This window comes from Canis aureus, chromosome 16 (assembly GCF_053574225.1).
Source record: "Canis aureus isolate CA01 chromosome 16, VMU_Caureus_v.1.0, whole genome shotgun sequence".
Lineage (NCBI taxonomy): Eukaryota > Metazoa > Chordata > Mammalia > Carnivora > Canidae > Canis > Canis aureus.
In genome coordinates, this window is record NC_135626.1 from 37,491,318 (window position 1) to 37,503,828 (window position 12,511).

At 50.9% G+C, this 12,511-nt stretch overlaps 1 protein-coding gene across 1 annotated transcript in view; it reads left to right on the forward strand.

Annotated features, from left to right (window-relative positions):
- Positions 1-7,051, forward strand: part of ARHGAP23 (Rho GTPase activating protein 23) — a 72,534-nt gene extending 65,483 nt beyond the window's left edge. The window contains exons 23-24 of the mRNA XM_077852988.1: positions 433-464; positions 4,503-7,051. Of these exons, the coding sequence (XP_077709114.1) occupies positions 433-464; positions 4,503-5,600 (1,130 nt within the window). The 3' untranslated portion in view covers positions 5,601-7,051. The remainder of the gene's footprint in view (positions 1-432; positions 465-4,502) is intronic.
- Positions 7,052-12,511: the final 5,460 nt, after the last annotated feature.

Below are 12,511 nucleotides of genomic sequence, written 5' to 3' on the forward strand. Positions count from 1 at the left end.
GTGGTCTCCATTTCTCCAGAGCATCTGTGATTTGCTGTGTTTCATTGTGGTTTCCGTGGACTGCATCTCGTATTTGCCATTTTCTCTCCAGTGCTTCAGAGTAACAGGGACAGAAGGGGAGGGGGGGAGAAACTAGACCCAAAGAAAAGCACCGCCCGCCCTTGGCCCTGACCCTGGCAAACGAGGGTCTAGTGACTGGCAGCCTGATGTCACCTTCTGCCTCAAAAGGAAGTGGCAATTGACATCATTGTTCGTTCCATCCCTGTCCCTTAGGAAATGACATCAGAAGTCCATCACACTCCCAGGACCTGGGGAGATCTCAGGTGTCTGAACTCCCTGGTTTCTGAAGCCTCCGAGGAGAGGGAATTGTGTTCACAGGACAGCCTCCTCTTGCTCCAATTTAACTTTCGTTTTTCTCTCTCTCGCCAACAGACTCTACCACCTGCAGTTCAGCCAAGTCCAAGGTGAGTGCCAAAGCCATTCTGAAGGCTTTATCCCTGTCCAAGATAGCCTGCTCTTTGCTTTTAGGTCAGGGGACTTGGGAGAATGGCCATTGGGCCCTGAGGAAGATTCCTGGTCACTGGGATGGAAGGTAGGGAGTACGTGTATGCGAGGCAAGCAGAGAAGCTGCTCCCCTTCGCAGGGCTCCGTGAGGCGTCCGGGGGAAGAGAAGGATCTGGCTTCGGAGTTAGGTGGTCAGGACTTGGCAGTTAGGTGGTCAGGGGGCCAGTGGTTAGAAGCACAGACAGTCCTGGGTCTGAGTCCTGGCTGCATCACTCAGTTGCTCCGGGACGTCAGGCAAGGTGCTTAACCTCTTTGTGACCTGCCGTTTCTGCAACGAGGCCTAGTATTTATCTCCATAAATGGGATACCAACAAATATGTCTGCTCTAGTAACGACACTTTTTGGAGAGCCCAAAGCAAGCAAGCAGAAGGAAGGAAATAAAGATAAGAGCATAAATCAATGAAATTGAAAACATTGAGAAAATCAGTGAAACCAAAGCCGGCTCTTTGTTGTTGTTGTTGTTTTGTTTTTAATATATATATATATTTAATTTATGTATTCATGAGAGACAGAGAGAGAGGCAGAGACACAGGCAGAGGGAGAAGCAGACTGATGTGGGACTCGATCCTGGGACCCCAGGATCCCGCTCTGGGCTGAAGGCAGGTGCTAAACTGCCGAGCCACCCAGGGATCCCCTCAAAGCTGGCTCTTTGAACCAGCTCTCGTAGCCAGTTACTCCTGCCTGCTCCAGAGCCTGCCCTCTGAGACAGCCCATTAGGTGAGGATCGCTGCCGAGCCTTTAGATTAGAGCTTCATGGCCAAAGGCATTGTCTCAGGCAGCTCAGGCTGCCAAAACAAAATGCCACATATTGGGTGGCTTAAACAACAAACATCTATTTTTTTCACAGTTCTTGAGGCTAGATTCCAAGATCAAGGTGTCAGCATGGTCAGTTTCTGGTGAGAGCTCTCTTCCTGTCTTGTAGATGGCAGCCTTCTTGCTTTGTCCTCATATAGCAGAGAGAGAGCGTGTGCGATAGAACTAGCTCTCTGGCGTCTTTTTTTTTTTTTTTTTTAATAAGAGGACTAATGCCACCATAATGGCACAACCTCATTACCTCCCATCTTTAAATACACTGGGCTTCAGTGTATTTAGGGCTTCAGCAGATGGATTTGGGGAGGGGGACACAATTCTGTCCCTAGTAGTCGATGAAATCACTAAACATTGTTGACTGGACTGGACTCATTTTTAGCTGGGTCTCTAAGGACTGGCCAGGTCATAGTAAGCCCAGTGTGCCTGACACCAAACAGGTGCTCATTATGTATCTGGGGGGCACCTGGGTGGCTCAATTGGTTAAGCGCCCAACTCTTGATTTCCACTCAGGTCATGATCTCAGGGTCATGAAGAGCTGTGTGTCAGGCTCTGCACTTCTCATGCTTGAGATTTCTCTCTCCCTCTCCCTCTGCTCTCCCCTCTCTGCTTGCACACATACTGTCTAAAAAAAAAAGAAGAAAGAAAGAAAGAAAGAAAGAAAGAAAGAAAGAAAGAAAGAAAGAAAGAAAGAAAGAAAGAAAGAAAGAAAAAGGAAGGGAAGGGAAGGGAAGGGAAGGGAAGGGAAGGGAAGGGAAGGGAAGGGAAGGGAAGGGAAGGGAAGGGAAGGAAAAAGGCTGCTTTAGTCTGGTACAGAGGTCCTCTGCAACCTCTCCATAGAACCTCTGACTGCACACCTGTGGGGCGGGGAGCTTCCTCCATCATAATATTGCCAGGGCAAAGAGAAAATTCATTATAGTGACCTGAATCTAGCTGAATCTAGCTGCATGTAACTTCCACCCATTGCTCCTGCTAGCCTCTGGTTTTCCAGAGCCTCTCCTGACCTCTGCATTCCTGGAAGTGACCACTATGACCTCACTGCTTCTGTAACTAGCAAGGATGAGAGGATAATTTGATCAGATGGTCCTAGTGGCCTCTCCAGTCTCTCAGAGAGCATTGGCCAGAAGAGAAAGTGGCACTGGCCACCCTGTGCTTTGGGTTGATCACAGCAGAGCTGCCATATCTCACAACTCCAAGGATTGCCTTCTGGAGTCATGCCGTGTTGACAGCCACAGCCCAGGAACCACATTTCTTTGAATCCTGACTGCCTGACATGCTTCACCTTTCTCAGAATGAGCTGTTGTGAGGGACAGTACATAGGTTGCGGTGGCCACATGAGACATCTCTGTGTCTCCATTATTGTGCTGTGGCTGAAACAGGAGGTGACCTATGAAGAGGGGTCACAGGGCAGGCCATTCCAGCCAACAGGGGGACCAGTTTCAGCCTCTGCTTCTGCAGGGCTTCCTGTGTCAAGGGGACTGCATTCACCCATTTGTCCATTCACTTAATATTTATTGAGCACCTGTTATGTGCCAGGCACTGTGCTAGGAGCCATGGATGCAAACACAGATTAGCCACAGACCTTGCTCTCAAGGAAGTCAGAGTTTGATACAGATCATGTGGAAACAGACCTATCCTGATGGGAGAAGAGCAGGTGTAGATGTATTTTCAAAGGGCTATGGGAGGGCTGAGAGGTAGATACATGGAGGATGCCATGTTTGAGCTGGGCCTAGTAGGAGGACTTAAGAGTTTATCAAGCACAAAGGGTGGGCCAGGGGGTGGTGGGCTGTCAGTGTTAAAGTGCAAGTAAGTCTGGCAGGTGGGTATCACTCGAGTGAAGGCTGTGTTGGGGTTGGGGTAGAGAGGACCTTAGGCTGGGAAAGTTGGGAACAGATTGTGAAGGGCCCTGAGTCTGGGCTTCATCCTGATGGAGGTGGAGGGGTCCTGCAGAGTCTTGGAGGTGATGGGATTCCTGCCTAGTCTTAGAAGGACTGATTGCTCTGGAGGAGGGACTGGGGTAAGGCAAAGGTGGAGGCAGGGAGTCCTATTAGAGAAGGCAGAAAAGCCCAGAAAAGGCAGAGTGAGGGTCTGGAAAGAGGATGGTGAAGATGGGCTGGCATTGAGAGTCACTTCAGGAGAATTGAGAAGAAACAGGGGAGAGGAAGGAGGCCGGGAATCACTTTAAGGTGGGGAACATGAATGCAGGTGGTTTGGGGCTGGGGAGTAGGGAGTGTAGTGTGGTTGCAGACAGGTGAGTTTCAGGTCCTTGTAGAAACCTTGCTGGAGACGATTCACCGTTGGATTCACCGTTGTGAGAAGAGTTCTGGAGTTCAAGAGATAGTTTGGTGTTGGCCGGTGATGGGCAGCGTGGGCTCTGCTGGAGCATCATGGAAGGCCGGGGCCAGAAAACACCCACAGGGGCTTAGCAGTGAGAATAGGGCAGGAAGTTGCCCAGCATGGGAAATCACTGCTCGGGGAGCAGCTTCAACGCAAACCATTAGATTGTGCAGGATTGTGTGGCCACTTCTGGCCGAAGAGCCGAGGGCTGGATTGATGTGAGATTGGGGATTGTGGGTGGGGTGCAGGTGGGAAGCCTGAAATGCCAGCCTGTGGGCTGCAGTGGGAAGGGGAAGTGACCTTGGGCCGGTTGCCCTGGAGAGGCCCATACATGCAGCGCAGGTGGACAGGCAGGTTTCCCAGGTGGGGGTGAGTGGAGATGGAGGGGATAGAAGCCTGGATCAGGGAGGTCCCGCCAGGCTCTGGTGGTTATAATCCGGGGCAGTACATGTGAAGCGGGTTAAAACTGCCAGGCGTATTCCCTGTTGAGAGACTGTTCCCACCAGAGCTGTGTGTAAAAGGGCTTATCTAGCGCTGGGCACGGGAATGGGGTGGAAGCTGGGCGGAGGTGGGGGACGGGCCCCAGCTCACTCGGAGGAGCCGAAAGTGTGGACCGAGGCCGGAGCGGGGGCGGGTGCGGGTGCCGGTGCGGTCTCCCGGCTGGGGAGGGACGCTCCCGCGGGGGCAGCCGCGTTCCGGGTGGGCCGACGGCGGGGGGGGGGGGGTGCCGCGGTGCGGGTGGCCTCCTGCATCCTGCCTCCTGCCTCCTGCATCCTGGCCTATCTCCCGCGCAGGGCTCGTGGGCCCCCAAGAAGGAGCCGTACGCCCGGGAGATGCTGGCGATCTCCTTCATCTCGGCGGTCAACCGCAAGCGGAAGAAGCGGCGGGAGGCGCGGGGGCTGGGCAGCAGCACCGACGACGACTCGGAGCAGGAGGCGCACAAGCCCGAGGCGGGGGCGCCGGCGCCGGGGGCGCGGGACCAGCCGGAGGGGCCGTCGCCGGCCGCCGCCGCCTCCGCCGCCGCCGCCGCCCCCCCGGAGGCCCCGGGCCGCCTCAGCCCCCCGGCGGCGCCGGACGAGCGGCCGGCCGCGGACACGCGCTCCATCGTCTCGGGCTACTCCACGCTGTCCACCATGGACCGCAGCGTGTGCTCGGGCGCCGGCGGCCGGCGGCCGGGCGCGGGGGACGAGGCGGACGACGAGCGCAGCGAGCTGAGCCACGTGGAGACGGACACGGAGGCCGGCGCGGGACCCGGGGGGCGCCCTGCGCGCCGGCCCTCCTTCAGCTCGCACCGCCTCATGCCCTGCGACACCCTGGCGCGCCGCCGCCTGGCCCGCAGCCGCCCGGACGCCGAGAGCCCGGGCGGGGGCGGGGGCGCGGGCGCGGGCGCGGGCGGGGGCGCGGGGCGGGGCGGGGGCCGCGCCGCGGAGCCGCCGGGCTCGGCCTCGTCCAGCAGCCAGGAGTCGCTGCGCCCCCCGGCGGCGGCGGCGGCGGCGGCGGCGGCGCTGGGCTCGCGGCCGTCGCGCATCGAGGCGCTGCGGCTGCGCCTCCGCGGCACCGCGGACGACATGCTGGCCGTGCGGCTGCGGCGGCCGCTGTCGCCCGAGACGCGGCGGCGCCGGAGCAGCTGGCGGCGCCACACGGTGGTGGTGCAGAGCCCGCTGACCGACCTCAACTTCAACGAGTGGAAGGAGCTGGGCGGCGGCGGCCCCCCGGAGCCCACGGGCCCGCGGGCGCACAGCGACAACAAAGACTCGGGCCTCAGCAGCCTGGAGTCCACCAAGGCGCGGGCCCCGGCGGCGGCGCCCTCGCTGCCGCCCGGGGACCCGGGGCCCCTGCAGAGCCAGCCCCCGCGCCGCTCGGCCGCCTCCCGCCTCCATCAGTGTCTGTGACCAGCACCCCCGTAGCGCCGGTCCCCTCCCCCAGGCCTCTGTGGCCTGCGGCCCCCTCCCCTTGTCCCCCGGGCGTCCCTCGAGTCTGTGTGCGGGGCTGGTAGGACGTGGGCAGGCGAGAGGCCCCCGCAGCCGTCAGAGCAGCGGGGAGACCGGAGGCACGGGCTGCTGGGGCTCTGTGGCAGAGTGGGCCCTTCGTGCTGCTCTTAGAGACCCTTGGTGGCCACGGGGCGTGGCTAAGGACCCCCCAAGTCTCAGACTAAAGGAAAGACACAGGGTGATGCTGGCTCTTGGCATCTTTCCTCTGCCCCTGCCTAGTAGCTCCTAGCTCCTGGCTGAGGGGAACGGGATGTATGTATGTCAGGGGAGAGGAGATGGAGGGGGTAGTGTCCCTGGGACGCAGGGCATGTGTGCCACTGTGCCAGTCACTGTCAGAAGATGTTTCCGTGGCAACTTCTGCCCCTCCCGCCCCCTTGATTCCTGGCCTGCCCCACACCACACACCTGCCTGCCCCCCCGGGGCTTCTTGCCTTTGGTGCATCCAGGGATCCTGCCCCCTGCTGCTTGTCAGAGCCAGAGAAGGAAGCTAGGGCCACTCCACAGAGGCAGGGCTGAGTCTTACCAGGGTTACTCCCCTCACCAACTTTTTGCCAACCTCTAAACCACCCTTACTAGGCGTGGTGACCATGAGGAGCTAGCTGCCAGTTCCCCAGCGAGTTTTGGGAGGGTCCAGTGTGCCCCCCTCCCAAGACCTCCATTGCCCGTCCTTTTATTCTTCCAGCTGTGCCTGCTTCTTCCACAACTCAGGCACACAGACCCCCACCTCCTTCCCTGTAGGAGGGGGCGTAGTAAACATCCCTGGTGTCTCTCTCGGTCTCTCTCTTGTTCTCTGTCCCTCCCTCCCTCCCTCTCTCTCTCAAACACACCACACCACACACACACACACACACACACACACACTGATTTATGGGGTCTGAGCTGGGCTGTTCCTTCAGGATGGGCGGGACCCAGCCCCCTCCCCTTCTCCCCACATGTTGTAAATAGACCTCAGACCACCAGGCCTCCCCACACACGCCCTCACTTATTCCAGGGAAGCCCAGGTGGGGTTGTGAACCCCACTGCCATGTCTATCAGTCCTCTCGTTTTATGCAAAGATTTGCTGTAAAGTAGAGTTCACTCTCCTCCCTCCCTCCCTCCCTCTTCCTTTTATTGTAAATATTGTCTCTAAATGTGTAACATATTATAAAGAATTTATAAGGATTTTTAAAGATGTTTTGCTCCTTTAAAAAAGTGTTGTAACAGTGTTGGATAAGCCTCTGGCCCCACGTGCGCATGTCTCCTTTCACTGTGTCCTTGACACACCTCTCTAGGCGACAACTAAGATTTCCTGCTTCTGAAAAGTCCTGTCTTAAAAGTATAGTCTATATCTTGGAAATAAATGGCCTTCCTTGAGGCACGAGTCAGCTGTGTCGCTTGTTTCGAAGGGAGGAAAGGGCCGAAGTGGGGCTGGGATGGAGAAGGGGTGAGGGGCTGGCCGGGGGCTGGCAGAGTGGAGGCAAACCTCTGCCTCCCGGTAGCTCTGTAGGTATTCTCGGGGACTTGCATGAGCAGTGACATAGGTGCAGAATACAAGATGGAAGGGTGCCTGACCCTCAATGGGGCAAGAGGTTTTCATGTGCATCTGCTTTCTGAATTCCTCCAGAGGCCAGGTAGGTGCCTGGGCACCTTCCTTCTCAGGCCTGCCCGAACCTTCAGAATGGTCCAGAGGTACTGCCCAGCAGACAGGAGACTTGGACAAGGCCCAGGCCACCAATAGGCCCATCCTGGCTGGCGTCATCATGGGCACCCCAGACCTGTGCGATATCCTGAGAGAACAAGAATGGGTTTTGCCCATTATCTTAGGCCACATGTGTGAGTTTACAACATGGGATGGGCTTCCTTCAATGTCATGGTTCTATGGTTGCCTCTGCTAGCTTCCAGACTGCCTGTGACGATGAGCCTAGTATCCTGTAGGAGAAGCAGGTGACAGTCATCAAAACCTAGGGGAGAGCCCTGGAGCTGGGTAGAGCTCACTCGCTGAGTCCTCCTTCCTTTCTTTCTTTTTTTTAGAATGGCTTTATTTTATTTTATTTTTTTTAATTTATGATAGTCCAAGAGAGAGAGAGAGAGGCAAAGACACAGGCAGTGGGAGAAGGAGGCTCCATGCACCAGAAGCCCGATGTGGGATTCGATCCCGGGTCTCCAGGATCGCGCCCTGGGCCAAAGGCAGGCGCCAAACCACTGCGCCACCCAGGGATCCCCCTCCTTCCTTTCTTTACCCTTTCCCACCGCCCAGGTTATTTTTGTCTGGCAAATGAAGTCACAGCTAGTGTCGTGGGCTCATACCAGGCCCCAAGGGCTTTACAAGTCCTAACTCAGTCCTGCAACACTTTTGAGCTCATCATTGTTATTTCCAGTTTATATAGGAGGAAACTAAGGCACAGAGAAGTGACATGACCTGTCCAAGGTCACACAGCTAGTAAGTTGGTGAAGCCAGGATAAATCTAAGAGAAAGGACCTAAAACTAAGGTTATTGGCCCTTTGGACCATCTTCTCCAGGCTGTAGTAGGCTTTGGATGAGAATGGATCAAAACCTTGTGCTCTCCAAAAACAAAGGGAAACGAAGACATGTCCAGGAAGGAAAAACAATTTGTCATTAGCAAGCTTGCCCAATGAGAAATACTCCGGGGAGGCCTACGAGCCGAAATGAAAGTACACTCAATGATAACATGAATGCACACAGAGAAATGACAGGCATCAGCGAGGGTAACTACATAGATATTATGAAAGTATAAACTTTTTTTTATTTGTAATTTTTTGTCTTTAACTCATTTTTTTTGTCTTTAAAAGGCAACTGCATAGGGGTTCCTGGCTAGCTCAGTCGGTAAAACATCTGATTCTTGATCTCGGGATCATGAGTTCAAGCCTCATGTTGGGCAGGGAACCTACTTTAAAATAAAATGAGATTTCAAGCCCATTATTTTAAAAATAAAAGGCAACTGCATAAAGCAATAATTACAAAACTGTGTTGGCAGGCTTATAACCTGTACAGAGGAGATTTGTATGACAATAATCGTGCAAAGATATGGAAAGGGAATGTGCTAGACCAAAGTTTTTATACACTATTAAGATTAAATTAGTATTTACCCAAACTATATTGTTTATTTTCTCTTTTTAAGTTTATTTATTTTTTTAGTAACCACTACACCCAATGTGGGGCTTGAACCCATGACCCTGAAATCAATGAGTCACATGCTCTTCATCTTCTGAATGAGCCAGCCTGGCGCCCCAAAGCCAAACTATTGTAAGTGAAGATGTTGCTAATTGTCATCCCCAGAGCAACCGCTAAGAAGATCATTCCAAAAAACACTATAAGTGAAACAAGGAATTTAAAAGATGCACTAGGAAATATCCATCTTAACAAAAGAAGGCAGGAATCAAGAAATAGGAAACAACAACAATAAAAAGCCCATAAGGGATCCCTGGGTGGCGCAGCGGTTAAGCGCCTGCCTTTGGCCCAGGGCGCGATCCTGGAGACCCGGGATCGAATCCCACATCGGGCTTCCGGTGCATGGAGCCTGCTTCTCCCTCTGCCTGTGTCTCTGCCTCTCTCTCTCTCTCTGTGTGACTATCATAAATGGATAAATAAATTAAAAAAATAAAATAAAAAGCCCATAAGACGTTAAAAAATAGCAAAATGGCAGACATAAATCTTACCTCCTCTGTGAGTACGTTGGACATAAATGGTACAAACAGCCCAATCAAAGGCAGGGAGTGGCAGGATAGATTTAAGCACACGATCAAACTACATGCGGTTTATAAAAAATTTACCTTAGACTCAAAGACGCAAAAAGTTTAAAGTAAAAGGATAGAAATAGATGCCACACAGAGTTACCAACAGAGAGCTGGAGTAGCTATAAAATTTTGAGACAAAAACTATTACTTGAGACAAGAAGGACATTTATAATGATAAGAGGGTCTATCAAGAAGATAAAATTATTGGGGTGTCTGGGCAGCTCAGTCGGTTAAGTGTCTGCCTTCAGTTCAGGTCGTGATCTCAGGGTCCTGGAATGGAGCCCCGTGTCAGGCTTCCTGCTCATCGGGGAGTTTGCTTCTCCCTCTGCCTGCCACTCCCCCTGCTTGTGCCTCTCTCTCTCTCTCTTTCTCTCTCAAATAAATAAAATCTTTAAAAACAGAAGATAAAATTATTGTAAATATATATGCTTTAACAACAAAATTTGGAGCAAAAACTAACAATTAAAGGGAAAGTAGACGATTCAAAATAATGGAGACTTCGACACCCACCTTCAATAACAGAACAACTAAGGCAGATCAGTAATGCTGTAAACCAACTAGACCTCATGGAATTCTAAAGAAGATTCCACTCAACAGCAGAATGCACATCTTTCTCAAGTGCACATGTAGCATTCTCCAGGATAAACCATATGCTAGGTTGTAAAACAAGCCTCAATAAATTTAAGAGGATTGAAATCACATGAAGTTGGTTCTCCAACCACAGTGGAATTAAATTAGAAATTAATAACAGAAGGAGCACCTGGCCCAGTCACTTAAGCATCTGACTCTTGATTTCAGCTCAGGTCATGATCTCAAGTTTGTAAGACTGATCCCTGCATCAGGCTCTGTGCTCAGCGGGGAAGTCCGCTTGGGATTCTCTCTATCCCTCTCCCTCTCCCTGCTCTCTGCCAAATAATAAATAAATAAATCTTTAAAAAAAATAACAGAAGAAATGGGAAGTTCAGAGATATGTAGAACTAGTAAAGTTCACTCCTAAATAATCAGTGGGTCAAAGCAGAAATAATAGGGGAAATTAGAAATACCTTAAGATCGGGCAGCCCAGGTGGCTCAGTGGTTTAGTGCCTGCCTTTGGTCCAGGGCATAATCCTGGAGACCCGGCATTGAGTCCCATGTCAGGCTCCCTGAATGGAGCCTGCTTCCCTCTGCCTGTGTCTCTGCCTCTCTCTCTCATAAATAAAAGAAAAAAAGAAATACCTTAAGATGAATGAAAGCAAAACACAACAGCTGTAAGTGAATGTGATGTAGCCAAAGCCATGTTTTGAGGTAAATTTATAGCTGTTAATGTCTGTATTAGAAAAAAAGAAAGATTTCCAGTCAATAACCTAACCTTTCACCTTAAGAAACCAGAAAGAGAAGAGCAAACCAATCCTAAAGCAAGCCTAAGGCAGAACATAATAAAGATAAGCATGGAAATAAGTGAAATAGAAAATAGAAAAAATAGAGAAAATCAATATAGCTACAAGTTGGTTCTTGGAAAAGGTCATCAAAATTGACAAATATATAGCTAGACTGGCCAAGAAAAAAGAGCTAAATCTCTGCCAATTTTATCTTTTCCAAGAACCAACTTTTAGTTTTATTAATTTTATCATTTTTAGGGACACCTGGGTGGCTCGGCAGTTGGGCATCTGCCTTTAGCTCAGAGCATGATCCTGCGGTCCTGGGATCGAGTCCCTCACCAGGGTCTCTGCATGGAGCCTGCTTCTTCCTCTGACTGTGTCTCTGCCTCTCTCTCTGTGTGTCTCTCATGAATAAATAAAATCTGAAGAAAGAAAGAAAAGAAAGAAAGATTAAAAAGCGAACATGTTGGTGGAAATGTAAATTGATGCAGCCACTATAGGAAACAGTGTGGAGGTTTCTCAAAAAAATTAAATAGAAGTACCATATGACCCAGTAATTCCACCTCTGGGTATTTATCCCAAGGAAATGAAAACAGGGACTGGGAAAGATACATGCACCCCCAATTCCATGTCCATTGTAGCATTAGTTACAATAGCCAACATATGGAAGCCACTTATGTGTCGGTCTATGGAGGCATGGATAAAAAAGGTGTGGTATTATATATACAATGGAATATTATTCAGCAATGAAAAGGAATGAAATCTTGTCTTTTGCAACAACATGGATTTTTTAAAAATATTTTACTTATTTATTCATGAGAGACACAGAGAGAGAGAGAGAGGCAGAGACACAGGCAGAGGGAGAAACAGGCTCCATGCAGGGAGCCCAACGTGGGACTCGATCCCAGGTCTCCAGGATCACGCCCTGGGCTGAAGGTGGCGCTAAACCGCTGAACCACCAGGACTGCCCCCCCCTTTTTCTTTTTTAAGATTTCATTTATTTACTCATGAGAGACACACACACACACAGAGAAAGAGGCAGAGATATAGACAGAGGGAGAAGCAGGCTCCATGCAGGGAGCCTGACGTGGGACTCGATCCTGAGTCTCCAGGATCATACCCTGGGTCAAAGGCAGCGCTAAACTGCTGGGCCACCGGGGCTGCCCACATGGATGCTTCTTGAGGGTGTTATGTTAAGTGAAATAAGTTAGAGAAAGACAAATACCAAATGATTGCACTTATATGTGGAATCTAAACAACAAAAAACTCCAAATAAAAAATAAGTTCATAGATACAGAGCACAAATTGGTGGAACTAGGGGTAGCAACTAGGGGGTGGGTAAAATGGGTAAAGAGGGTCAAAGGTACAAATTTCAGTTATAAAATAAATAAGTAATGGGGATCATATGTGGTAAGATGACTACAGCTAATAATATTGTGTTGTGTGTTTGAAAGTTGCTAAGAGTAGATCTTAAAAAGTTATCATCATATGAAAAAACTCTATAACTATGTATGGTGACAGATGTGTTAACTACTATGGTAACCATTTCACCATGTATACAAACAAATATGGAGGGGTGCCTGGATGGCTCAACCATGAATATTTACTTATGAATAAATAAGTAAACCTTTAAAAAAATAATGAAACAGGCATAAACTTAACAAAAGAAGTACAAGGCTTATAGAGAAAGAACTATAAAGCACTGCTGAAAGAAATTAAA